This window comes from Leptidea sinapis, chromosome 21 (assembly GCF_905404315.1).
Source record: "Leptidea sinapis chromosome 21, ilLepSina1.1, whole genome shotgun sequence".
Classification (NCBI taxonomy): Eukaryota; Metazoa; Arthropoda; class Insecta; order Lepidoptera; family Pieridae; genus Leptidea; species Leptidea sinapis.
The window spans coordinates 13,462,637-13,489,467 of record NC_066285.1 but is presented as its reverse complement, the minus strand read 5'-3'; the positions used below and the strand labels follow the sequence as shown (position 1 = coordinate 13,489,467).

The 26,831-nt window shown below is 36.2% G+C and overlaps 1 protein-coding gene across 2 annotated transcripts in view; it reads right to left on the bottom strand.

The window, feature by feature from the left end:
- The window catches only part of LOC126970565 (LIM domain only protein 3-like), a 64,130-nt gene that overhangs the window by 5,625 nt on the left and 31,674 nt on the right, over positions 1 to 26,831 (bottom strand). For both annotated transcript variants that reach the window (XM_050816542.1, XM_050816543.1), the window contains exons 2-5: positions 20,970 to 21,048; positions 7,239 to 7,473; positions 6,224 to 6,349; positions 5,559 to 5,700 (exon numbers count right to left, since the gene is read on the bottom strand). In XM_050816542.1, coding sequence (XP_050672499.1) covers positions 5,559 to 5,700; positions 6,224 to 6,349; positions 7,239 to 7,473; positions 20,970 to 21,015 — 549 coding nt within the window. In that variant the 5' untranslated portion in view covers positions 21,016 to 21,048. The remainder of the gene's footprint in view (positions 1 to 5,558; positions 5,701 to 6,223; positions 6,350 to 7,238; positions 7,474 to 20,969; positions 21,049 to 26,831) is intronic.

Sequence of the window (26,831 nt, the reverse complement as noted above, 5' to 3'; positions counted from 1 at the left end):
TCGACTGGGTGAACTGATTTTGATAATTATTTTTTTATTTGAAAGCTGCAATTTGCAAGTCTTAAATTTACAATACATACGTATAGCAAACTGAAATGATAAATTTACGAATAACTCAGTATTGCGCAAACCGATTTCGATGATTTTTTTTTTTATTAGAAAGAATATATTTCAAAGATAGTTTGATGAGAGTTTGATTAGGTTCTAATTACGGAATCCATGACAAAGTAACGGAACTCTTCAATTCTTAAGAGAAAATTAACGATACTTGGCCGAATCTTTTTTATGGTATCCGGATATTTAAGTCATCTACCATAACATAGTTATGGCCAAGTTATTGTCGTAGTCAAATATGATGATCAATCAGGACTCCTTAACGGCTTACAGTAAGGGTGCGATCTGTGGCAGAATTTCTAACTGTCTGTAATCAAATTGCGAAGCGCTTACGTTCATTGCTGCATTGAAAAATTTAGTATATCTACACATATTTAGCCAAATTATGAGTTAGTGTTTCAAATTCACTAAAAATCATAAAATAAAAAATATTTTAACAAAAAAACAACCGACTTCAAAAACACTATTTCAAAACAACAGATATAATATGCACTAAAAAGTATAAAAATAATTGCGTATTTTTATATAATCTAATTAATTAATCTAATTCTAGTAACGATTATTGTCATTTTTGGAATCGTTGTCCTTCCGCCGCGACTCGCTCTCGCCTCTCGCCTCCTCACGACTCAAATACATCTCACCTATAACTATGTATGTGATTAAAAACCTATCTTGGATGACACCGACTTTTGAGTGCATATTATATCTGTTTTTTTGAAATTGTGTTTTGAAAAAAGTTTTTTGTTAAAAGGTTTTTTTAATATAAAAATGCTATCAGTACCGGCTGCATTCTGTTCAGGGCTGCCCAAAACAGAATGTTGTAAGACATAATGCTGTGGAAATATGCAAAATATACCTTTCTAGCCAGTGTTACATCCGTTACATCCGATAGTTTCCTTATTTTCCAAACGGCGTAGGAACTGAACTTAATTTGGGCTCATTGCAATTTAGAATCTGATTTAACTTTTATGAACACTGTTGCAGAAACTAGGACTTCTCAGGTTTCATTATTTAGTTAAATAATTTTTTCAATAAATGTTATATTTGGTAAAGAGTTTATTACTTTTGGTATTTCCTGCATTCAACAAAACATTATTATAAACATTAGAAATGACGTGGAGGGCATTATTATATTCAATGATTTCTTTATCTTTTCTATTTACTTTAAATATAATTGAGGTATCATCGGTAAACAAAACTATGTCTGACATTTTATCTACTAGATATGATATATATAAACTAGAAATAGGAATCAAAGTGTATTTTATAAGTGTCTCGAAGAAAGACAATCGCTATGCATGCACATATTGAGTACGAAACCTGAAAAAAAAAGACATAACTCCATGATACATTAAAATTGCCCGCATAAAGTTTTTTAATACATGGAAATAACTAAGCATTTGTGTTTCAGGTGTGTATTGTCTCACGGCATCCATTGGTCCGACGGCTATTGGTACACGTCAGTTAGAGTTTAATGAACAAAATTATATTTATGACATGCCACCCAAATATGGAAGAATAATTAATGAATACAATGAAGTTGTACATAATCTAGTTGTTGGAATTATATGATAATGTAGTTAATTATAAATGAATTGTTAATCTCAATTCACGTAAATTGTCACTAAAGTTTAGATAGTTTAGTATATCACATAATGATGTGGTGTGATCGAAGGTAATAAAGCACGAGGTATAAAAGAATAAAGACAAAGGTTGATAATTCCTTTGTTTTAAATTAATACTAAGAGTTAGAAAGTAATACATAATTGAGTCAGTGAGGTCTTATAACAAAGTTTAATGTATTTTTTGATATATTTGTTTAGTTTTTCTATATGTTACTGCGATATAATTTCATAAATATTACTATATATTACGAATTATACATTACGAAAAAAGATATTTGCTAATTACACTGAAGGTTTTCTTCAAAATTATTTAGCTATTCAAAGATGATTTTAATTAAAAAAATGACACGTGGTAGAAATGAAACTTTCAAAAATGATGAAAATCAAATACTCTCCTTTACATTTTAAACATTTTTTCATGCGATCGAACCATTTTTTAAAACAGGAGGACCACAAATCTGAAGGAATGTTTTCTACCTGCTGATTGTACGCTTGTATCGAATTGGTAAAAGTGAAACCTCTCATCAAATCTTTGATTTTGGGGAATACAGAAATCACAGGGTGCTAGGTGTGTGAAGAAGCGTTGTCATGATGTAGGAGAATGCGGCTTTTTGGTCATCTTTTGCGAACTGTTTTTAACACCCTGGGTAAACAAATGGTAGAATACCACTCAGAATTAACACTCTTTTTAATCTTCAATTTGAATTCATCATCATCTTCATTCTGAAATTGTGCAGATGGTACCCGCAGCTGAGAAAAAAATGCGATCATTTTTTTAGCAACGTTTCTCGCCTGCCTCACTTTTGTTGGCCTGTTCTCATTTTCAAACACCCATTCACAAGATTGCTGTTTTTATCGGGCTCAAAACAATGAATCTACGTTTCGTCTTCTGTGAGAATGTCATAAACTGCATTAGAATGTCCGTGGTCGAACTTCATTAGATCTGTAGCACCATTCCACACGAGCCCGCTTCTGCTCCGCTCAGTTCATGAGGGATCCAACAACAAGAAAGTTTCCGTACTTTCAATTCTTCGTGCAAAATTGTGTGAATTTGGCTCATACAAATCCCCCATAGTCCTTGAATTATCTCATAGGTAATCCGCGGGTTTTATTCAAGTAGCCGCTTAACAGTAGCCACATTATTTTCGTTGACGGCAGTTGAAGGCCGCCCTTCACGAAATTCGTCATGTAAAGAAACCCGACCTCTCTCAAATTTAGCAAGCCGCCTCATGGTACTCAAACAAGATGCTTCTATTCCAAAAACATTTTGAAGACGAGCGGCACAGTCTTGCGGAGAGAGAGAACTTTTAAAATCATAAAAAATCATCGCTCTAAGATCTTTTCGACTTAATTCCATTTTAGTTGCGTAAGTAGAACTTTGATGTGTGATGAAAAACAATTGAATAATGATTTCCTGCCAATTGTTTTTTTATTACTGAGAAGGTTGCAACGTTTCAAAAAATATATCATTCGAAATTCAAATAGTTTCGATTAGCTAGAAGTGCAAAACTTTTAGTGTGTCCCATGTATTTCAAATGTCACGTCGTCATGTCATCATCTCTCCACTCATTGACGTTTTAATCTAAATAGCCAGTTAGTTAGCCGGCTAGCTTCTTCTTCTTCTTCTTCGTCGTTACACTCTTGACAGAGCGGTCGTGGTCATTACGAAGTGAAATCTTTTGGGGCAGATGTGATTCGCCCCACGAGACTCCGCCACATTTCCCTGCTGGCCGACAGTCTGGTGCACTCATTCAATGGACCGCCCACAGCGGACTTAATTTGGTCGGTCCTTCGCATGGGCGACCGTCCCCGCCCTCTGGTGCCCTCCAATTTGCCCTCAATGCACTAACTCTCGCGCCGGGAGACGTGTCTGAAGAATTAAGAATGCGACTCTGTATTAACACCGAATGGCGTTGTTTTATGCCAAGTTCTTGGAGAATGGAGACGTTGGTGCGAAACTCGGCCCATGAAACTCCTAACGTTCTCCTCCAGCACCACATCTCCAGAGCATCAATTTTCTTTTTCTCGGCTTGTCGCAAAGTCCACGTCTCTGCAGCATATAAAAATATGAGAAAAAAAAAAGATTTTCGTGGCTCTTGTAATGTTTCTGTTCTTCCATATTTTTTTCAATTTGCCCATCGCAGTTCTTGCTATCGCCATAAGGCGCTTTTCTTCATCTACACATCCTCCATTGTTTGAGATTAAAGCACCAAGATACACATAAGATTGCACGACTTGGCAGTTCCCAATCTGCGTGAGGTCGGGCGAGTTATTGTTGATTCGATCTACAATCATTACCTTGGTTTTACTGCGGATAATCTTTAATCCAAACTCTAGACTCACGCGCTCTTTTTTGAGAAGTAACTCTTCCATATGACTAACACTGGTCGCAAATTAAGTAGTACCATCGGCGTATCGCAAATTTGATATTTTGTATCCGCGAATAGTAACACCATCCGTTTAGTCTTCGAGAGTAATGCGCATTAAGAGTTCTGTGTAATCATTGAACAGCAGCGGCGGCTAGCTACATTGTATATTTGTTTTAGTTATTATCGACACATACGCCGGAGGGGGTGTTGTACTTTACAGTTTTCAATTAATTAATTTTTAAACAAGCGTATTACATATCGTGTTTAATACGTCGGATCGATTGATCATTGACCCTTACAACTGATAATATATTTGATTTCTGGATATCTCCACCTTGATCGACGAATACAAGTTTAGACAAGAATGTTAAATCAAAATAAACAGTCGTATTTTGTATTAATTTAAAGGCGATATGGAGCCTTCATCAGGACTGGCCGGGGCGACTCACTTGGGCGTATAAGCGGAGAACAAGATATAAGTCCGATATCAGTTATAAAAATCACTTTACTTCACGATCAATAATCAACATTACACTTTAGTGCAAAAATCAATCCCGTATAATAAAGAGCGACCGCCGAAACCGTGGTGCGCTGACCATGGCGGTTAGACGACGAATGCCTCCCACTTGATAGCGGCCGGTGACCATCGACACGTCGTTCCGCTAGAAATGACAGTTGTCAAATCTAGTTCTGGCGTATTCTGACAATTACATTTTGAATGCGCCGTCAAATTTATATCGTACAGCTAATATAATAAAGAGCTCTTCAATACTCTTATATAACAAGTAAGCATTAGTGATTCAAATGTAAGTAAGAAATAGTATCACATCCTTACTTAACACTTTTATGAAGAAAATTGCAATGCGAAGATAGAGACTAGCAGGATCTTAATGAATGAATTTTAATTTAATTATGTTGTTAACTAAAATCACACTTTTGGGTTTTTCAATAGCGAACATTTTGAAATTAGTGTATATTTTTTTATACTTTGATAAAACAAAGGTGTCTTGTAAGATTACAATAAGTACATGTTTTATTTACAGATAATAATTCTTTCTTTATCAAGTTCTAGTGCATAAGGGACTCTATGACTATTTTTGTTTCTAAATATTCCCGCGTACCTCAATATCTCTTCAAATTGGCTCATCCGAGTAGCGCTTGTACTCAAAATATTTATGTTTAAACTTCAATATAAATTGGAATAATAAGTACATTGACAGTTCAACTAAAACTGTTTAATCTATTCAAGGTAATGTTTGTACAGAACAAAGTATTAAATATTAATGTTAGTGACATCACAAACAGTAGGTAGTGATGTCATAGTATATGGCCGACTTCGCTGTCTCGAATAATCTTTGGCTTTCATATCATTATATTGTAAACAAACCTTCATGTTATTTCCCTCTTAGTTTGTAATCTATGGGGGTATAAATAATGTTTGTGTAATCACCTGAAGCCCGCTCACTTGGCGTCGGATGTGCGCCAAGCCGGTGGGATTAGCCGCCATGCTGGCAAAAACCAGCCGCTCTTCATAATCGTATTCACAGAGAATCTTGTTGTCGCACAGATAGAATCTGTCGCCGACGCAAAACCTGCACAAAACACAACGACGTTTGTAAAGAGTTCATAGCCTTGTGTATATTAAGGAACAATAAAACTTCACCAAAAGTAAATAGGGCTGATCAGCTTGGGTATCGACTTATACTTGAGTATTGACAGCTTGTCGACATGCGTTACAAAATTCAAAATTCAGGGTTACGTAGGGTTTCGAGCAATGTTTTGAAAAGCCACCGAATGTAATATAATGCAATGAAATGAATCACTTCGAAGCCGGGAACGTGGTGGTCCATAGTTAAATTTTAAGAGACATAGAATACTCGTATGTGTAAAACAACAACAGTAAAAAGTAATTCTTTGTGTGTGATTGGAGAATAAATTAGATAAAAGTGTTTCTGTTTGTTTCAATTAAGTGTCGATATTGGTTTCAATTATATTTTCAAGTCGAAGTAGTTGTTAATTCCAGTATATTTTGCAAGATCGACGAGTGATATAATAGAACTAAGATGAAGATGAATTCACTTTATATGAGGGGTTGTGCGAGTGGTCTTTCATTACCTGTGGTTGCACTGCTGACAGGCGAAACATTCCAAGTGGTACACGAAACTCTTCGCTCGCATCACCATTTCAAACGCGGGAATCACTTTGTTGCACGCCACACAGTTGCCGGTGGCACCAAAGAGTCTATTGAACGGACACGATTATTTTCATTAAATAATCAACAGTTGTAAAGCAATTAGCGGCCATTGCTGAGTTATCAATGCTGTCTAACAAGAATACAATCAACATTCCTATTTTACTAATGATCTCTAAGAATTAGTAGATATAACCGACTTAGGCTGAGTAATTAATAATGTCTGGCAAACTAAATTGATATTTAATTTAATTGAACGAACAATTAAGGTTTGAATTAAGTTTTTCTTTTACTACAAGCATTTCATTATATAATGAAAAGGAAATAAAGCCACGATGATGGTAATATAATCGATCCTCCCATAAATACTTCATTAATTCTCCCATCAATAATTAATGAAAAACGCAAAATAAAACTAAAATATAACACGCATTACGAGTAAGTCACTCATGATTACAATTTGAGTAAGTTAGTAATTGTACGGGAGGTGAACCACAAGCTTCCTTCAACCATTCGTCAATGGAAGAAAAAATTTTTTTTTTCATCAAAATTAAAAGTATTTTATATGTTAAGATATGTGGGTTGTCTGAAAATATTCTGACAAGACTAAATATTATAGACATTTAATTTTAAATTATTAATAAATATTTTAACATAGCACTCAATATTTAAAGACAAATTAGTCAAGACAAGTCTAGAATATACAAACATAGTCTAGAATATACAACATCCTATAAACGTATTATGTTTATAAAATCAAGATGAAAATCTGTTATGAATCACGGTTGATTTTTTAAATAAATTGTAGCTTTGACAGAAATGTTTCCGACCATCTACTCGATTTACTTACCTGCTCGGAGCTTAGACTACGCACTACAGATCTTGCGACTTGCGACTCTATCTAGAAATTTGTAAGTACATAAAATTTCACTATAGTACCTAAGATAGTCTCTCTTGCAAAGCATCAGATCTGCTTTGTAGTACAACTTGGAGCCAACTTCCCCCAGCCGACAGTCGCAGCAGCCACACTTGAGACAGTCTTCGTGCCAGAACCTCTCCATGGCCTTCAGCAAGAACCTCTCCGTGATGACCTTCCCACACTGGGCACACAGCCTTGCAGCACCAGAGTTACTCGACACTGTGCTGAGGCCATATTTGTTTTCGTCCTGCTGACCTGTTAACAATAGTCTGTTATTATAATCATTAACTAGCTATCATAATATGTTTTAGTCAATGACAAGAAAAGGTTTTCGACAACGTCACACGACAAGCCAAATTTGAATATCATCGCCACTGTGGGGCATTCCTCTACAGGCTATTTTAAAGGAAGTTTCTTCTACGTACAAGAAATGAGCATCCTTGCGCGTTACCTACCTAGTAGGCTTTAAACGATTTAGTTTTCCTAGATACATCAACTGCAAATATAACTTTGTAAGCCCATATTATATTATTATATATCAGATTAAAAAGTTAAATATACAGTTAGTGTTTGTGTTGCAAGTTTGTGTGTTCGAGAGTCACATCTAACTCATGTCAATTTTGGAAGTATAGAAGGCACAGGATTGTCGATTTGTGAATACTGAATTTGGAAATACCGCCCAGATTTGTGAAAAATTGTAAGATCAATGCCTCCGAGAAATAAGTAGCTCCGGAGAAGAAAAAGGGGAAGACTACCTACAAAAATAAGAAAAGCTTATAAGACAGACGGTCGGCTTTAGGTCAATCCTGTTGTTGGTATTCAAGAAGTAGAAGGTACGGGAAACTAATTAAGTTGGATTATCTACAAAAAGAAATGAGATGCCATCAAAAACATAACTTGTGAATAAACCAAGTCTCGCAATGGAATCTATTTATTTAAAACATTAAATATTTTCAATATGGTCACTATAAGATGGTGATAAGTAAGCTGATAACTCAATAACTTAAGACAGAAGCACACTTAAGTAGGGACTAAATAAATTTACCGATTTGGTACTATATGGATCTCACAACTTTTATTATTTTTATAGCATTATTCTTATTTTTTTATGTTATATTTCGGATTTTAATGTCATGCGAGCATTTTGTAGTCCAATGGAGACGGGCGCAATGTTAAATTATTGGGGTCATACCATAATATAAGGTACCTTCATCATAGATCGTTTTATATTGTGTTACAACACTGATTTGGACAGGCTATGACGCTTCATATTATTTTGGATTATTGCCTTAAAAAAACTTACCTATGTCATTTCGAGTGACAAAAAACTAATTAATTAATTAGTTAAACTTTTCTGTCGCGGCAACGAACCACCGTTCGCTTACGATATATCTTGTTAAGAATATTTAAATTTAATAGGTACTCTATGCATACTCAGTATCCATCCCTACTCTGTGGTTTAAATAATAAATTTTGACGCGACATCAAATTATAATTTCCATGAGTACCCATTTTTATTTAATAGTTATATATTTACAATAATTCTAACGCAGAAATGCAATGTAAAAAATGCTACGCGAAGATATAAGAATAACAACTAGAGATGCGCCGAGTAACTGAGTACCGAGTATTGCTCTGTTTGGGGCGCGTTAAATGTTACTCAGAAAGTTTGAAGAAATCACCAAAGTTGCCATTACAAGAACATTCTCATCCATTTCAGAAGTAATACTCACATCAATACTCTTTTAAAATATTTATTGAAACCCGAAGTCAGTCATCTGCGCAACTACAGCTTAAAGATTTAAAGAACTTCTGGATCGCCTTCAAGATTTAGAAGGTGACAAATATCTTAATATATATAAATTACGTGACACGTTGTTTGTCCGCGATGGACTCCTAAACTAATGACTTGAATAACTTCATGGAGTGCAGTTTAGTCCAACTTGAGAGATAGGATACTTTTTATTTCGATTTGGGACCCATAATTATGGGTATTCAAAAACAATTGTTTTGTATGGACATATTTTCTATGAGAGTATTTAGTGACGCACGGTTTGACAGTTCTGCTGTCAAACAATTTCATTATAACAACGCATACGTTACGAAATAATTTTTGGTGTTTTGAAATATTATTGTAAAAATCCTATAAAACAGTATTTTTTTATTATCTACAGAAAAACATCTGTCGGGTCAGCTAGTAACTTTATATAAAATATATATATAAGTTTGTCAACTTTACTGCACCTCAGATTCCGAATGAGATTTTAAAATCAAGAGAATTGCGAAGAGATTAGGATGATCCTATTTTAAGAATCCATTAAGAGAAGCGAGAGAGAGACTACCACTTACTTGATACCACTTATAACAAAATTAGCTAATATTTGCTTTAAATCTGGAATTTTTCCTTCCTCTCTAAAGCGTTCCATTGTAACTTCTGTGAACAAGAATGGGATTAAAACTGATGTTAACAATAATTATAGACCTACCTCTGTATTGTCTTCTATTTCAAACATCATAGAAAAATTAATTAATAATAGACTTCTTAAATACTTACATTAATATAATACTATATCTAATTGTCAATATGGCTTTAGAAAAGGTGTATCTACACAAGACGCAATTTTAACGGCACAAAGGGAATAAATTTCTCGGAGTTTTCTTAGATATAAAAAAGGCTTTTGACACAGTTTAACGCACAAGTATTCCCATTCTTGTGCGTATATTACAGGACCTGGGAATTCGTGACAAAGCTCTTTCTCTCCTAGACAGCTACCTAAATGACCGAACACAGGAAGTAAAGGTTGACCTGTATCATAGCACATTGGAAAATGTGAAATTTGGACTACCGTAGGGTAGTGTCTTCGGCCCGACACTCTTTCTAATCTATATTAACGACTTGTGTAACAGATATATAGACAGATGACACAGCCATTGGTTTCTCTGGTGGGAAGCCGTACAGAGGAAGGCTGAGATGGGCCTTAAAAGAGTCTCAAATTGGGTAAACCAAAATCTATTGTATCTAAATCACTTAATACATTAAAAATAAACTATATATTTTTTTTTTCTCCACATGATAAATACGTCGTCCACATAATAGTCAAGAATTTTATATCAGAATCCATTCATGCTGCAACTCACATAATTTGACTTGTAGTTGTCCTCCCATAGGAAAGGTTAATTGTAACAAAAAATATCTCGGCATTCTCATAGGCCTAATCTATAGAGACGAGCATGATGGGTAAAATAATATCAGATAAAATAAGAACATCAGCAATCAAAAAAGAAACACAAACAAAGGGTGTTTCAGTTATTATAAGAAAAATTAAATGGAAGTGGACGGGGCGCTAAAACTATAATGTACCTACTGGTACCCGAGGAACAGAAAAAGAAGCCCAGGTAGACCATTTAGGAGATGGGTGGACGAGATTATAGCAGTTTCGAGGAGAAATTGGACCCGAATAGATGAAATAAGAAGTGGGGGCAGTTGGAGGAGGCCTATGTCTATAATAGTCATACAGACAAAAATGATAATAATTCAACTAATTCGAAAATCAATTTATGAAAAAAATATTGTCAAATTTAAATTATAGTTGTGCATGGAATAATAAAGTAATTATTAATTTTATCCTTATAAAAATCAAATGCATACTTGCGCTGTAAAATAATACGTGACTCATTACTGCTTTTGTGAGCATATTTTCTGCAACATAAAATTGCGTCAATTATTTCAAGCAGATTCGCACCGCATGACTATCTTGGTGACGCCATCAAAGGGCGCACGCTGCACACACATTTTTATTAAAAAACAGTTATATCGACGACACATTCCCTCATAATGTCATGGGTCATGTTTCAGCTAGTATTAGTCACATGAACACTAATTAGTTGCAGATGCGAAAGTGTTATTAATTAAGGGCATTTACGCATAATACAGTAAATAGGTAATTAACCCACAAAGTACTACTTTGGTGTATTTTCAAACGAGATTTATAATTCTAATCGTGTTTGTCTTTTGTAGTATTTCAAATACATAAGTAATGAAAATATATTTATAAATATATATATAAATTGAGAACAGATTTCTGGTCTGTCAAAACCGTCATTAGGATGTAAATTTGATGATTGTATAGAAGAAGTTGAGTATTATAGAGAACACGATGAAATAAACAAAGATATTCTAATTTAATTTGACCTGCATAGTAGAGGCGTTATTTGTTTTAGTACATAACTGAGACATACATGAATAATTAGATGAAAGACGATATACGGCAGTTTTTAAAAACCTATCTCTGGTTACGGATATATATCCGTAACCGTATGTTTGCCCCGTTTAGTGGCACAATCTTATCTTTGATTGTGAAACACAAACTATGGATAGACAAGATCTTGTCATTCAACGGGGATAGCAATCTGTAACTAGAGATAACTTGTTGCTAGAGGTCGCGGGTTCGAATCCCGGTAGGTGCTAGATATATATTATGATGAAATATGGATGTTTGTTTTGGAGTCATGGATGCTTATGTTTTTATGTATGTTTAAGTAAGTATATTGTATTAAATGAATCGTTGTCTTCCAACCCATAACACAGGCTATATGCCTAATTTGGGGTATGATTATTTGTGTAAAAGTGTGTCAATATTATTATTACAAACGGACGTAAAGCTATGTATAGTTATGTCATGTATAATGAATGACAGATAACTTAAAAAAAGAGGTTTGTGAATGTAGAAGGAAGTTTTAAAATAGTAAGACCATAAAAATATTCTTATATACACTCGTATGATCAAAGAAGTTTCAGGAATACCTTAACAGAAAAAATTTTTGATAGAATAAGAAGAAACTCAAGAGTCAAATCCCAATGATTTGAATTTGGAAGCATGCTCTCTGAGTCTACGCATGATTGGTATTTAGTATTAGTAAAGGGGGTTCCGTTTTCGCAGTTAGACCGATCAGTTGGGTCCATTTTGCGTGCACTCCTCATTCCAACCAGCCCAGCTTCTTCCAGAAGTTCAGAACACTCCTGAAGTGTTCGCAGACTTCCTGGGGCGACCTTATATTTACTAAGGTGTTTCCCGTCGGTTGGCCACCCCAGCACATTCCAGGATTATAAATAACTGTTTCATCCTCGGCTATACAGCCGCACCTAGGACTTTCCGTTACGCCGAGTGTAAAAAGGTGCTTGTTTAGTGATGTGTGACCGGTAAGGGTGCCCACCATGATTCGAATGTCATTTCTGATTAGGCTAATAAGTCGATGTGTCAGTTTGGGCGATAGTGTAGGAATCGCTTCTTTCGACTGTCTATAGCCTGAGACATTTGTCCATCGGGTGTTGTATAGGTTGTTGGTGAGAAAGCTTATCCATGAACGCATTTGGCTGAAGGGCAGCGGCAGGAGTGGCAATGGGCCAGCCACTTGGGTCTTATACCCCCGCCTTTCTTGCCTCCAAGTTCATCATTCCCCAACCAACCGCTGTGTCCCTTAATCCAGTGTAGAGTTAGCCAGTTATTAGAGGCAACTCACTCCAAGAATTGGTGACACTTGTATATTAACGCTGAGTTATAGGTGTTGCTTCCCAGCGCAGTCGGATATTATATCCATGTACTTTCTTTCTTAGTATCGCGTTTGTAGCTTCCTTGATGGCTACACATTCACATTGGAAGATGGAGCTGTGTGTGGCGTAGGGTATTGGTGTGTTTATATTAAGTTCCTGTTAGAAGATGCCAGCTCCAGTTCTGTCTACCATTTTAGATCTTTCTGTTAAATTCTTAGTTCATTTACTCCTGACTGGTCTGCTCCCTCTTCACACAGTTCAATACGGTAATTTTTTTGAAAGATGTATGTTTTGGGTATTCTTTCGCAGGTGCCTCACAGAGTGGAAAATCCTTTCTTACTCTGCTCCAGAGACTTTCTGTAAGGCAGTCTTCATTCTTTCATGCACCCAATAGCTTCAGGCGGACAACCGACATTGTCGTCTCATGTTGAATGTGTATTGCAAGCGGTGTTAGCCCCAGAATGATTTCTTAGGCAGACGTTAGGTTATAGCGCATGAATCCTGTTATGGTTGTGCATTTCAGCCGCTGGAATCGCTACAACTTGGTTTGTACAGTCGCAAGCTCTGTCCTGGGCCACCAAGATATTACTTCGTAGAAGATAATTGGTCTAATAACTGCTGTATAAGGCAGGTAACAATTACCTACTATGATCAAACAAACACAAATGATATCTGAAGTAAATAGATAGTTAGTAAACAATCAGTTCCAATTTGGCATCACTCCGTCCGTTCTCATAATAATGGTGTGCACGTCAAACCAATCAAGGATTCAATTGAAGGGGTAAACTAGGTGGACGTAACTGGCTATCGATCATTTACGCATCACCCGCCGCCGGGCGCCGATACACAACGTTCATTGGAGCTGACGGAGCGACAATAAACTTAATTGGACGATATTAATGTTAGATCGTTAATATACAATAATAAAGACGACTTACTGTGTGAAACGTCCGCGGCGCAACTCACAATTAGTAGCCGCGGGAAGTAACAGCGGCCGCCCACGAGCCACGCCAGGCTTGTTTCTATTGTTAGTGTAATAATCAATTTACTACGTTCGAACATGCCTTTACTTAAACATCTTATTATAATGAAAGTTTAGCAAAAACTTCGCGAATAACTTGTTTCTTGCCCTAATAAAGGTATTTTTTACATTCTTTTTATAATAATTAATTAGAAATTACAGAGAAAATACAAAAAAGCTTGCCGGCCTTAAAACTAATATGCGCTTCTTATGAGGCTGAAAAGGAGATGGGATGATACGTTAGTTTGTGACATAATATTTCCCATATTAATATGGGGATGAAATAGCTAAATTGACCGCGGAAACCAGGTCTAAACCGCTCTTAGTAATTATATTCCTGTCGCATATCAACATAAACTGTGTGTGTTCTGTGTAGCTTACCACGAAATAATAACACACATTGCCGAGCCTACCGTCCGAAGTCAGTACGGTGCGGGTACCTCTACCGATCGTTAGCCATTTTATCTATGTAGTAACGATGTCCGACAAACGTATTAATTATTATTCAAACCATAAGCTAATTGTTATTTATTATTGAATCTCAACAATACAATACGTAGCATTGCATTTGACTATAATTTATTATATGTATAATTAATATAATGCCAGCTTGTTACGTGTCATGTTTAAACATAATTAACTTGAAAATAAACGTATAACTGCCACTTACTCATTTTTAGAAATCAGGAGTCAGCAAATCAGAATTATTAGTGTATAATTGTAAAAGAAAAACGACTTCAAAGAAAATTATTAAATGCACCTCTTCTTTCTTGAAGTCGGGTAAAAAGCATTCAATGCGGGTATTTTTTACCGTATAGTGATGAAATCATTAAAATCGGTAAATGGTTAGAAAGTAACATTTTAAATATTAATATAATAAAAACAAAACTTATACAATTTAAAAATTATAATACCATTTATCCACCCCTTAGAAACATAACATTCAATGAAATTACAATTGATGAGGTTGACAATACCAAATTCTTATGCACAATAATGGATAATAATTGTAATTGGAAAGCTCACGTTGAATCATTATGCAAACGTCTTAATAAGTTTGTTTTTGCAATAAGGAGAATAAAAAAAACTATATCGGAAAAAGCGGCTTTAACGGCCTACCACGCTTACGTGGAGTCTATAATTAGGTATGGGATCATAATATGGGGTAACTCAACAGTAATAAATAGAGTCTTAATAGCGCAAAAAAAATGTTTGAGGGCTACAGCGAGAAAAGGACCCCTTGAAAGCTGCAGACCCGTATTTAAAAAATATAACCTATTAACAATTGTTAAATTATACATATTTGAGTGCTGTATGTTTGTTCGAAAAAAATTTAGCGAATTCAGTAAACATGAAAACACTTCCCTTTTCCCATCCAGGGACCCCACAAAACTACAAGTACCTTTCTGTAGAACTACATTATTTCAGAGAAACTGTTTGTGTATGTGCATAAAAATTTATAATCACATCCCAAAAATAATAAGAGAGGCATCGTCAAATAGGAATTTCTCATCTAAATTGAAAATATACCTTAGTAAAAACTGCTTATATTCATTAGACGAATATTTTCAACTAAAAACTTGACTATATAATATATAATACTGCTACTAATCTTTTGTTATATTTATATTATTGTAACTAATGATTTAGAATTGTATTTTATAAAATAAAATTTGCACGTCATAAATGTGGCAAACATGTACTTAATAATATTTATGTAACATCAATCTAACATGTTTATGCAAATAAAAACTTTGACTTTGTCTTTGATGGTAGTACAGAACTGTGGAACAATAATGTAGCATATTTAGAATTCTGTAATAAATAGCTCTAGTTTCCGTTCCATACTAGGAAATGCACTAATAAGGTGAGATTAAGTGAATTAAAAAATGCGTTGCTTTTATTACGTTAGTGCTTGTGTGTGTGTCGTGCTCCGTGCGGCCAGTAGTTGTCGTGCTCCGTGCAGCCAGTGGTAGTCGTGCTCCGTGCGGCCAGTAGTTGTCGTGCTCCGTGCAGCCAGTGGTAGTCGTGCTCCGTGCGGCCAGTAGTTGTCGTGCTCCGTGCAGCCAGTGGTAGTCGTGCTCCGTGCGGCCAGTAGTTGTCGTGCTCCGTGCAGCCAGTGGTAGTCGTGCTCCGTGCGGCCAGTAGTTGTCGTGCTCCGTGCAGCCAGTGGTAGTCGTGCTCCGTGCGGCCAGTAGTTGTCGTGCTCCGTGCGGCCAGTAGTTGTCGTGCTCCGTGCGGCCAGTAGTTGTCGTGCTCCGTGCGGCCAGTAGTTGTCGTGCTCCGTGCGGCCAGTAGTTGTCGTGCTCCGTGCGGCCAGTAGTTGTCGTGCTCCGTGCGGCCAGTAGTTGTCGTGCTCCGTGCGGCCAGTAGTTGTCGTGCTCCGTGCGGCCAGTAGTTGTCGTGCTCCGTGCGGCCAGTAGTTGTCGTGCTCCGTGCGGCCAGTAGTTGTCGTGCTCCGTGCGGCCAGTAGTTGTCGTGCTCCGTGCGGCCAGTAGTTGTCGTGCTCCGTGCGGCCAGTAGTTGTCGTGCTCCGTGCGGCCAGTAGTTGTCGTGCTCCGTGCGGCCAGTGGTAGTCGTGCTCCGTGCGGCCAGTAGTTGTCGTGCTCCGTGCAGCCAGTGGTAGTCGTGCTCCGTGCGGCCAGTAGTTGTCGTGCTCCGTGCGGCCAGTAGTTGTCGTGCTCCGTGCGGCCAGTAGTTGTCGTGCTCCGTGCGGCCAGTAGTTGTCGTGCTCCGTGCGGCCAGTAGTTGTCGTGCTCCGTGCGGCCAGTAGTTGTCGTGCTCCGTGCGGCCAGTAGTTGTCGTGCTCCGTGCGGCCAGTAGTTGTCGTGCTCCGTGCGGCCAGTAGTTGTCGTGCTCCGTGCGGCCAGTAGTTGTCGTGCTCCGTGCGGCCAGTAGTTGTCGTGCTCCGTGCGGCCAGTAGTTGTCGTGCTCCGTGCGGCCAGTAGTTGTCGTGCTCCGTGCGGCCAGTAGTTGTCGTGCTCCGTGCGGCCAGTAGTTGGCGTGGTTCGACCATTAGCAGCCGCACCGCACGTTTCAATTTTGTGATTAAAGAGCGACCGCGCGCTGCTAATGACTACAACGATTATTAGAATTCATGAACCCGTTCAGGTTTGCCTCCGTATACAGTATACGGTATGGTAATGCTTTATTTATTATTGAGACCAGTTTTTTCACGTTACAGCCATCATGTTAGGAATTTAATGAGGACTTGCAATTTGCAATTTACATTTTAAGACTCCACCGACATGAAATTCCACTATTTAAAATGGATGTGTATGTTAATAAGGTAATACCGTCTTTGGCTTGCTAGCATGCGTCGTATATTTTCTCTTTGACTAGGTATTTAACGTTTTACTAGACAGTCTACTATTTACGCACAAATATGCATTTTTGTATGTTTGAACGTTTATGATCGAGGATATAGATATGCTTAACAATATTATTATCAATTATGTATTAAGTTGTGACAGCGAAACCGACTTCCTACTAACCTAAGATAAATACGTCAGATGTCCTATGACCTACCTCTCATTAAACGATGACCTGCGTTATATGTGTCAGTATTCCCCAGTGTTTCCCACAGGGAGTTTCATGGACCGAGTTTCGCACCAACGTGCGTGGTGTTCTCCAAGAACTTTGCATAAAACAACGCCTTTCGGTGTTAATACAGATTTGCATTATTGAGTTCTTCGGACACGTCACCAGACTGTCGGTGAGCAGGGAAAAGTGGCGAATGCTCGTGGGGCAAATCACATCTGCCCCCAAAAGATTTCACTTCGTGATTACCACGACCGCTCTGTCAAAGGTGTAACGACGAAGAAGAAGATTCTCCAGTGCGGACAGGAGTACAGGACAAGGGTTGAGTAACACAAGAGTCGTGCGTGCGTTCCTCGGCTGCCGGCAACATTCCTTGGTTTCAATTAAATCACAGGTTATTGTAATGAGCCGCCGCCGCCGCCCGCTTCACCACCGCTGTGCAATTTACAATCATTCCGTGCAATTTACAATCGTTTATTGCGTTTCGTAATTAACTTCGCCTTCCCATACTGAGTGTACAGGCACGTATTCGTATGATCAATAGTCACAACAGTCAGTGCGCATTATCGACCAGTCTCTATTACAATGATACCACAACAGATGTCTGTGAGAACATTTCACGCGATGCTAACAGTTATAACGTGTTTTTCTAGAGAGGAAGAAAACACGTTGCGTTGACTTGTGATGGTACATTCTAACCTACTTTGTGATGAGAATATATAGAGCTTGTTATAGGAAATCATTATGTTTCTTATGTATAATATGTAAGCGAGTCAGGAGAAAACCCCTTCTTTGGTTTTCCTAAATTGTTCAATTTTCGTTGATTGACTAACGGTTATGGTTCGTCTAGTTTGATCATGAAACCTCTTTGATAACTATGTTATGACTAATTAATAACAAGGCATTGTTTCTTTTACTTATTCTGTGTTGTTGTGTTTGCCTTTCGAATTACAAACACATTTAGCATAACACATATAAATATTTGGTAAAATATTTGTTTAAGACACTAAAGCTAAATAATTTGCAATATATACCCTGCAATCACTAATAACAATTATTTTTATGACCGGTAAAATAAAAAAATCAAAACCTAAATACCAAAAAACTAAATTTTAATATTAATAAAATTAATATATGAATTTATTTCATAATAAAAGCTATTAAGATACTTTCTATTTAGTAAACAGTCCAACAATGACGTGACACGAAGTGTATTTAAACTGTTTACTACAGGGCTTTGGCAGGGCAGGCTATTTATATATAGAGTACATGGAGACTACTATGTAGGAACTTAAATTATTACTTCCTAGATATATTAATACATTGATAAAAATATGTTAATTTGACACTCACATATTGCTAAGTGTTAAAGTATTGAAGTAAAATCACAAAGTACTTGGGATGGCCAATTAGCCAATACTTCATCATGAACGTATTTTTTGCGATTAAAAAGTACAGAGCTGTCATCAACGAAGTTTTTTTAATTAAAATTATGAAATTAATATTGGCTTGCTTGCTTCCCGGCTGAGCCTTGTGAAAGTTTAAATTAATTTTTGAATCAAGCCTAATAGCACTGGTAAACGATTTCTAAGGAAAGAGTTTTTATGTTTGAGTAATTAAATGTTCAATTAATTTGCGACACAAAATTGCTTTTGATTACCATTCTTACTAATGGATTACTGTTCAGACGTTCTGTTGAGGATTTGTGTTTTAAAAGTATATATATTTACATATTTCATAAATATTAAATTTATGTTTTATTCGTATTAATCTGATGTAATTATATTACGAGAAGATAGTGTTTTATGATGATCAGTTTACTAAATAAACAATTTGGGTATTATTTGTGAAGCGCGGCCTCAGTAACACGTTTGATATAATATATGTTATTATCAACATGGGAGATGTTCGTGACGTCCCATGTGTGAACTAGCTTGGGTTTTTTTAATTGTAATGTATCTCTATTACCTTGTGATTCCTGTGATGTAGAATTATAAACATCATAAACTTCAAAGGCATGGTGAACAAACACTCAATGGTACAACGTCAATAAACTCGCCGCAACAATCAAACGTTTAGTAAGTCCGGGCAATCAACGTCATATATTATTTTCTCCAAGTGAAGCCCCGAGCGCGACTTAAGCCTGACATAAGTGGGCAATAAACTTCAGCCAATTTGGAGATTCGCATCTGGAGGCTCTTATTAAAGCCCGAAAGTTAGTCCTTTTCATCCATCACTCGTAATACGTGTGTGAGTTATTGTATGAAAAATTGAAGAATAAATTGAGTCGCTGCAACGGCGGCGAGACATAAATCCCAACTGAGCCCTCAATATTGTTTTAAAGGGGAAGTGGCCATAAATTGTATCAAGAAGGCCGCGGGCGGTGTCCCGCCAGCCTCCACTTGTTCCAATGTCTTCGCAATTTTCCGCTATTGCTTCTGCATTCGCCGCTCATGTGAAATACTCGCATTATTATATCGCTCCGACCTTATTGAAGTCTGTCTGCCCCAGGGGCTCTTTCTTGCGCCATGCTCCCTAACTCCCAATTCTTTATAAAGGATGTAAGGAGCCCTGATAGTGCCTGGCTTCTGAACAGTGAGTCAGTGGAACAAGAATAGATTTCTAAATATAATAAAACAATACTAGGAGTTTTCTTCTCTCCCAGATCGCCATTTGTTTCTGGAGCGGTTATAGTAAAATGTGACGTTAAAACAATTCTCATTTCACAATTCGCACAATACATTTATTTTGTTTGTGTGAGGACTATACATACTATTACATACACATACTAATACAGTACAGAACACAAGGTACATGTGTTCTGTACTGTATTGTATTGTACAAAACACGTGTTTAGTTAATGTGATTTTTGTTTTAGTTTACATTTATTGTTTATCTTACTCGTGGAAGTTATGTCGTTTGAGTAAAATTATTTGTAAAGCGAAAAAGCTGTAAATATTCATTTAAAACCATCATTTCAGTTGTTGTATATGAGAGTAAAGCGGGTCAATGACGATCTATCTGTAGTGGTCTTGATTGGTGTACATTAGACAGAGTACTCACAATATATAATGTCACGGTTTGATATTCCATTTTCCATCTCGGCGAATAACTTAACAGCTGTAATAACACGATTTAGATTATGATAAGAGTGTTGTTAGGGCAGCCACCTCGCCACCTCGCTACCTCGCCACCTCCAACAAGGGAGTGTTCAATATATATTATATTAATATGCGACTAGTATTACTTTAAATACCTTTTAATAAAATATTTTAAGCGTTACATGTGAATTTTCTCCAAATTATTCAGATTCACATAAAAGGGAGTTGAGATAAATTAGTTCTGGGTTGAACCCTCAAGGAGTACAATAAAATTTCGCTTATTTTTATCAATACGATCTGGGTGTTGGACATTTCGCATAAATGTGATATTGCAATATCGTCGTCCCCTTTTAATATCACGACGGACGAACGGCGCGCGGCGGCCGGTTTATGACACAACCCTTTCCGTTTTATTCGCGACCTGTTTGTTCCAATATTATAAAAAAATTACGTCAGCGAAATTGGCTGTTGTTCTTTGGTATTTTTAATTTTGATCCAGAAGTCCCTCGGGAATACCGAGCTTGAAATATATACTTACTTGTAGAGTTGTCAGGTTTATGAGTGGGCGGCGGGTCGCGGATCATCGTGTGGGTCACTCCGGCATCACATTCAATAATCTGAAACAAATACCAACTAATTAATATTGAGTCTTTGAGTCACATCACCACAGGAGACATAATATGTCTGCTGTGTCAGCACGCAGCCCCCGTTTTTCAGTTTTCAAATTTAGATGTACATTTTAACCGACTCCAAAAAAGGAGGAGGTTTTCATTTCAACTGCATTTTTTATGTTTGTTGCCTCAGAACTTTCTACTGCGTAACCCAATTTTGATATCTCTTTTTTCTTGGAGGGATTCAAGGCTAATTTGATGTGAGTTTGGGGAGGTTCTGACTATAAAATCCATGACAAAGTAACGAGACATTTAAAAACAAACAACTGACTTTAAAAATACTATTCTAAAACAATAGATATAATTTGCACTAAGTTTTGGAGTCGGTGTCAGCCAAGGTAGGTTTGTACTAACATAGTGCTTGAGTCGCACGCGCGACGTGAGGAGGCGAGAGGCGAGAGCGGGACGACACCGATTCCAAAAATAACAATAATCGTAACTAGAATTAGTATAATAATTTATAAATAAAATAAAATAAGCCTTTATTGCTGTTCACAAATATTATAAACAATACCTAACTAACTATAAACTTGGATCTAAATTATGTTATGTTAAACAGCTTGTCGTTCTTTGTCTTTCGACAAAGGCCTACTCTAAAGATTTTGACGCCTCTCTGTCTTTCGCTATTTGGATCCATTAGGCTCAGCTACTCTTTTTACTTCATCTTCCTAGCGTCGTCGCCCTTTTCTTCTACTACCATATCTGGGATACCAGTCGGTAATTATTTTAGTCCATTTTTCTTGTTTTTCTCTTAACATATGACCTATCCATCGCCATTTCAGTGTTCTGCATATTGATTTTGAGTCTTTTAATTTAGTCATTCTTTTTATATCTTGTCCATTCATCAGGAATATTTTCAGTGTCGAGAATTTCATTAAATAGGTCCGTTAATATGGGACCTATTTAATGAAATACACTTGCGGGTATAGTAAATTTGAGTAATTCGTTTGTGATTTGATCAGACCCTGGCGTCTTTCCTGCTTTCTGTGAATTAATTGCGTTAATTGTTTCTTCTTTTAGTATTTTAGGTACTGGATATTGCGGTTTTGGAATAACTATCACCTGAAATCTCTAGGGTATTTGCTTTGATACAGATTTATATAGTATTCTGTGGCTTCTTTGATCATTTTATCCCTTTTACTTGTAATATTACCGTTTTTTTTCTTAACACTAGACATCCATTTTTTGACTCTGTTCTTTTCTTTAAAAGCTTTCTTTATTCCCCCAGATTTTACGATATGTTCTTTCAAAATAGTTTGTCGTCTTGCTTTTTTATCCTTTCTAATATTCTCGATTATCTTTTTACTAACTTCTGATATCTTAATACGGTTTTCTTGGTTTTTCTGGCCTTTTAATAATTATTTCCTAGTCTGTATTAGTTGTTTTGTTATCATGGAAATTGAATTTGTTGTTTGTCCTTGTTTTTGTTTTTTATAAATTTAAAAATGTTCATATCTTTCTTCCATAGGTGTGCTTTTACCCTTGCATTTTTCTGCTTGGTTTTGGATAATTGAAACATCACTGAAGACTTTTCTATTATTAGATAGTATATAGTCAATTTCATTTCGATGAAGACCATTGGGAGAAATCCATTTCCATTTCTTTGTTGCCTTTTTTGTGTAGAAACTGTTGAGGATGCTGAGTTTGTTTTGTAGAGCAAATGCGTTTAGCCTTGTACCATTTTTGCTTCTTTTGCCACATCCGTATTTGCCTATCGTGTTCTCTTCTTTTTAATGTCTTCCTTTTTATCAGATTCGGTTGGGAAATATACTTGAATAATAGACCACATTTCTGCTTTATTAATAGGCAGCTTTATATTAAGCATTCTTATTCTTACCTTTGATTTCCTCGATTTTATTAGCTAGACTATTTTTGATAAAAAAGCCCACGCTATAAAGTCCTGGAGTCTCGCATTCATTTAAAATCAATTAGATTGTACAAAAATGGGCAGTTATGTCTTAATTTTTTAGTACAATTTGTATCTACTGGCTTAGAATAGTTTTTTTGAAGTCGGTTGTTTTTTTGTAATAAGGTTTATGACCTTATAAGATCGTCAACGCTCCTGTGATTCCTCTGTAGACTGTGGGCTGCGGTGATTAATTAACATCAGGTGACCCGTATGTATGTTGACCTCCTCTTCTATACATAAAAATTGAATATTGTAGCATTATTTAATCATTAAATTAAGAATTCGATTTTTGATTTTGGTGTATATGAAAGATGTATTGGTTAAGATAACCGAATCGCTGTGATTACATTACACGAAGTAGCTTTATGGAGCTGAATGCAATTTTTAAAACTCTCCATACGCTTGGTATTAGTAAAATTTTTGGGTACCGGGCTATTAATAGGTACAATGAGACCTCCTCTGTTTGTGATAGAAAAATACCTGGTCGTCCACGTAGTGTTCGTACGAAAAATTTGATCAAAGCAGTAAGAGAAAGAATTCGAAGAAATCCTGCCCATCTCGTGAGGTGAAGATAGCACCTAGAACCATTCGCGTATTTTAAAAGATGACTTAGGACTTGCAGCTTATAAGAGACGTACTAGTCATTTCTTAACTGATAATTTAAAAAAGAATAGGGTGGTAAAATCGAATCAACTACTGAAGCGGTACGCAAAGGGAGGTCACAGAAAAATTTTGTTTACAGGTGAGATTTTTTTTAATATTGAGCAACATTTGAACAAAAAAAAACTACCGTATTTATGCTCAAAGCTCCAAGGAAGGCTCCCAATTAGTCGGCAGAGTGCTACGTGGGCATTATCCGACTTTAGTGATGGTTTAATGGGGTATTAGCTATGAAGAATTGACTGAGCCATACTTTTGTGAAAAAGATATCAAAACATTATCACAAGTGTATCATGATACCATTCTTGAGAAGGTAGTGAAGCCTTTTAACAACACCATGTTTAATAACCATGAATTGTCCCTCCAGCAAGACTCGGCGACGGGCCATAAAGCTCGGTCTACTCAGTCTTGGTTGGAAACGAACGTTTCGGACTTCATCAGAGCTGAAGACTGGCCGTTGTCTAATCCCGATCTTAATCCGCTGGATTTTGATTTCGTACGGCTTGCTCTTAACGCCATTATAATTTAGAGTCCATAAAACCATACGATTGGCAGTGAAGAATTTTTCCATGGACAGAGTGCTTCTGTTGATATGATCTGTCCTCGACGTTTAAAGGACTCTATTGCAGCCAATGGAGACACTTCGAATGAGCTTCTTATATTTTAAATTGTTTTAAATTTATGTATTAAACTAACACTTTTTTTGCTTCAGTATTTATGACAAGACTAGGTATAAAGTTCAAACCGCGAAAAGTAGGACTGATCCTGTTGCGATGGAGCGCTACCGGCGCAAAGTTATTCAAAATGTTTTTGTAAAAACCAACTTATATAATGATGACAAAGGGACGTGGTTGCAAATAGTGTGTTTGAAATGCAAATATTACAAGTTCTCCAGCTGTATGTTACAGAGAAGTGAGGACGGACATGGCGTGCGGCGTGCCTCGTGCTCCTCACCCCTCACCTCATTACAATAAACGATATCCTCTCCTTACGTCCACTCCGTACGAGACCTTATTACTCCGACAAAATGCCGTCAAACAGCTACACTGATCGTCTGCTACAACATAAATTACATCTTTTGTAACAGCAATAAGGTTCCTTTTACATTCACTCAGAGAAACGATTCACCATGCAGATTCTTTGTTCCGTATAACGAATGTACAGAGTCCAGTTTCCAATGAAACATGAATAACAAGTGAGCTGCGAGTAGTTCCCTTAAAGGTCGGAACGTCCATGTAAGTTGTAAATTGAAACTCGAAGGAGGCACTAATAACTCTTGTGACTTGATACCCTTTGTGTTAGTTGTGGGGGGGAGCGGGGGGGGGGGGGTCGTGTACAACTATTGTTTGTATATTATTAGTTTTACAATAAACCAACAGGAGTAGTCGTTTCAGTGACATGTTTGTTCGTGATAATCCCGCTCATTAGTAACTTGACAGAACCATATAATAAAATATTTTTATTAACTTGATATATATTTGCACTAACGCTCTCCAGGTAACAATAATGATATAGAGTACAGTTTATCCCAAAAGCTTATTTATCCAAATTGCGGCTACATATGGACGAAATAGAATTTTCACAATTTCTTAATTCCTTCCGTCGATAAATAGATATAAATCTTCTCTTCTCTTTATCTTAATGTACATTAATACTAAATGTCCCACACAAAAACAACTTATTCTAGTCTACAGTCTAGTCAATCGTAGACGTAAAACTTTGATAGACTAAGCTTTGATATTGCATTTAACTGAGGGTTCCTCTCTCATTCGGGTGGTTTATATTTTTGGATAGCGTTTATCATTGTTTCATTCCAAAAGCAGGAAAAATGCTAACTTTATTCCTTTAGCTAACAAATTTTACAACAAACAGTTGAATTCGTTTTTTTTAACAGATTATGATCCATAATATCAGAGTCATAACAATAATTAAATTTTAGCTAGTTATAATATGTATTCGGAAGTTATTATTCACTATTATAAAATTTCAGTTTTTTGGAGAGTATTCATAAGTAATGGTGTTTACGATGAATTGATATTCTAATGTAAAAAGTTGAAACTTTTATATATATTAATTAGGTATAAACACTATACTAAAAATATTTTTTTAATCACTTGATGTATTATATCCTAATAATGGATTTTTTGACACTCATTTGTGCTTAAAAATCCACTATATACAAGAGTCTGGATTAATGGATCAAAGTAGACATAAAAGTGGAAATAGATCCATCAATGGATCTTAGTGGACAAAGGGTTAGTAAATAATATCTACAAGCCTTGTTTTAATATTTAAGTCAGTAAACATGAACATTTGACGTTAAACATCTCAGTGTATTTTAGAACAAATTCACCTGAAGCAAAAGATCGAAATATATAAATATGCCTGTTGATATTATATAACAATCAATTGTATTTATATACAGACAGACACAAGACTGACCGCCACTCACCAGCTGTATTCTTGCTGTGCACACCTAGAAGTGAACATAGGCCATGGCACACCAATGCAACCAAAATATAGAGTTGCTAAGCGTCAAACTTAAAATGCAAAAGTTATTTACATTCATGAATTTTTTTAGAAATAAGATTTGAAATCACTTATTGTTCGACAAAGTAGACCAAAGAAAGAACTCTTCAGAGAAAACGCAAGTAATTAAAACCAATAAATCATGAAAATATACAAAAATAAATGTGAAAGTATGATCGATAATTATGTTGTCCAAGTTCAATACCACGATTTAAGTCTTCTATTTAAAAGTCAACTAATAGTATTTATAAAGTATAGGTTCTTAATTAAAACGACAACTTCATGTTATCAATATCAGAAGGTAACGTACCGGCTATTGACTTGTTTTAAAACCAATTACTCGAATGAGAAGCAGTTTCGACACAAAACAATTATTAGGTTTAAGTAATTTATATCAAGTAGAAATGTATTTATTTCAACAACACAAATACACTGGCCTTCAAAAGTAAGTATCACACTTTTAAAATTGGGATAACGTTTTAAGTTCACAAGATATACTTTCGAAATAAAAAGGACTCCAAAGAAAATTTAATATTGTACATAAAAAGTTTATAGTCGGTAACCTTCTTTTAAGAATTGGCTGAAAAAAAACTTCAAAAACAAAACCATTCCTTTTTCAAAGTGGACGTTT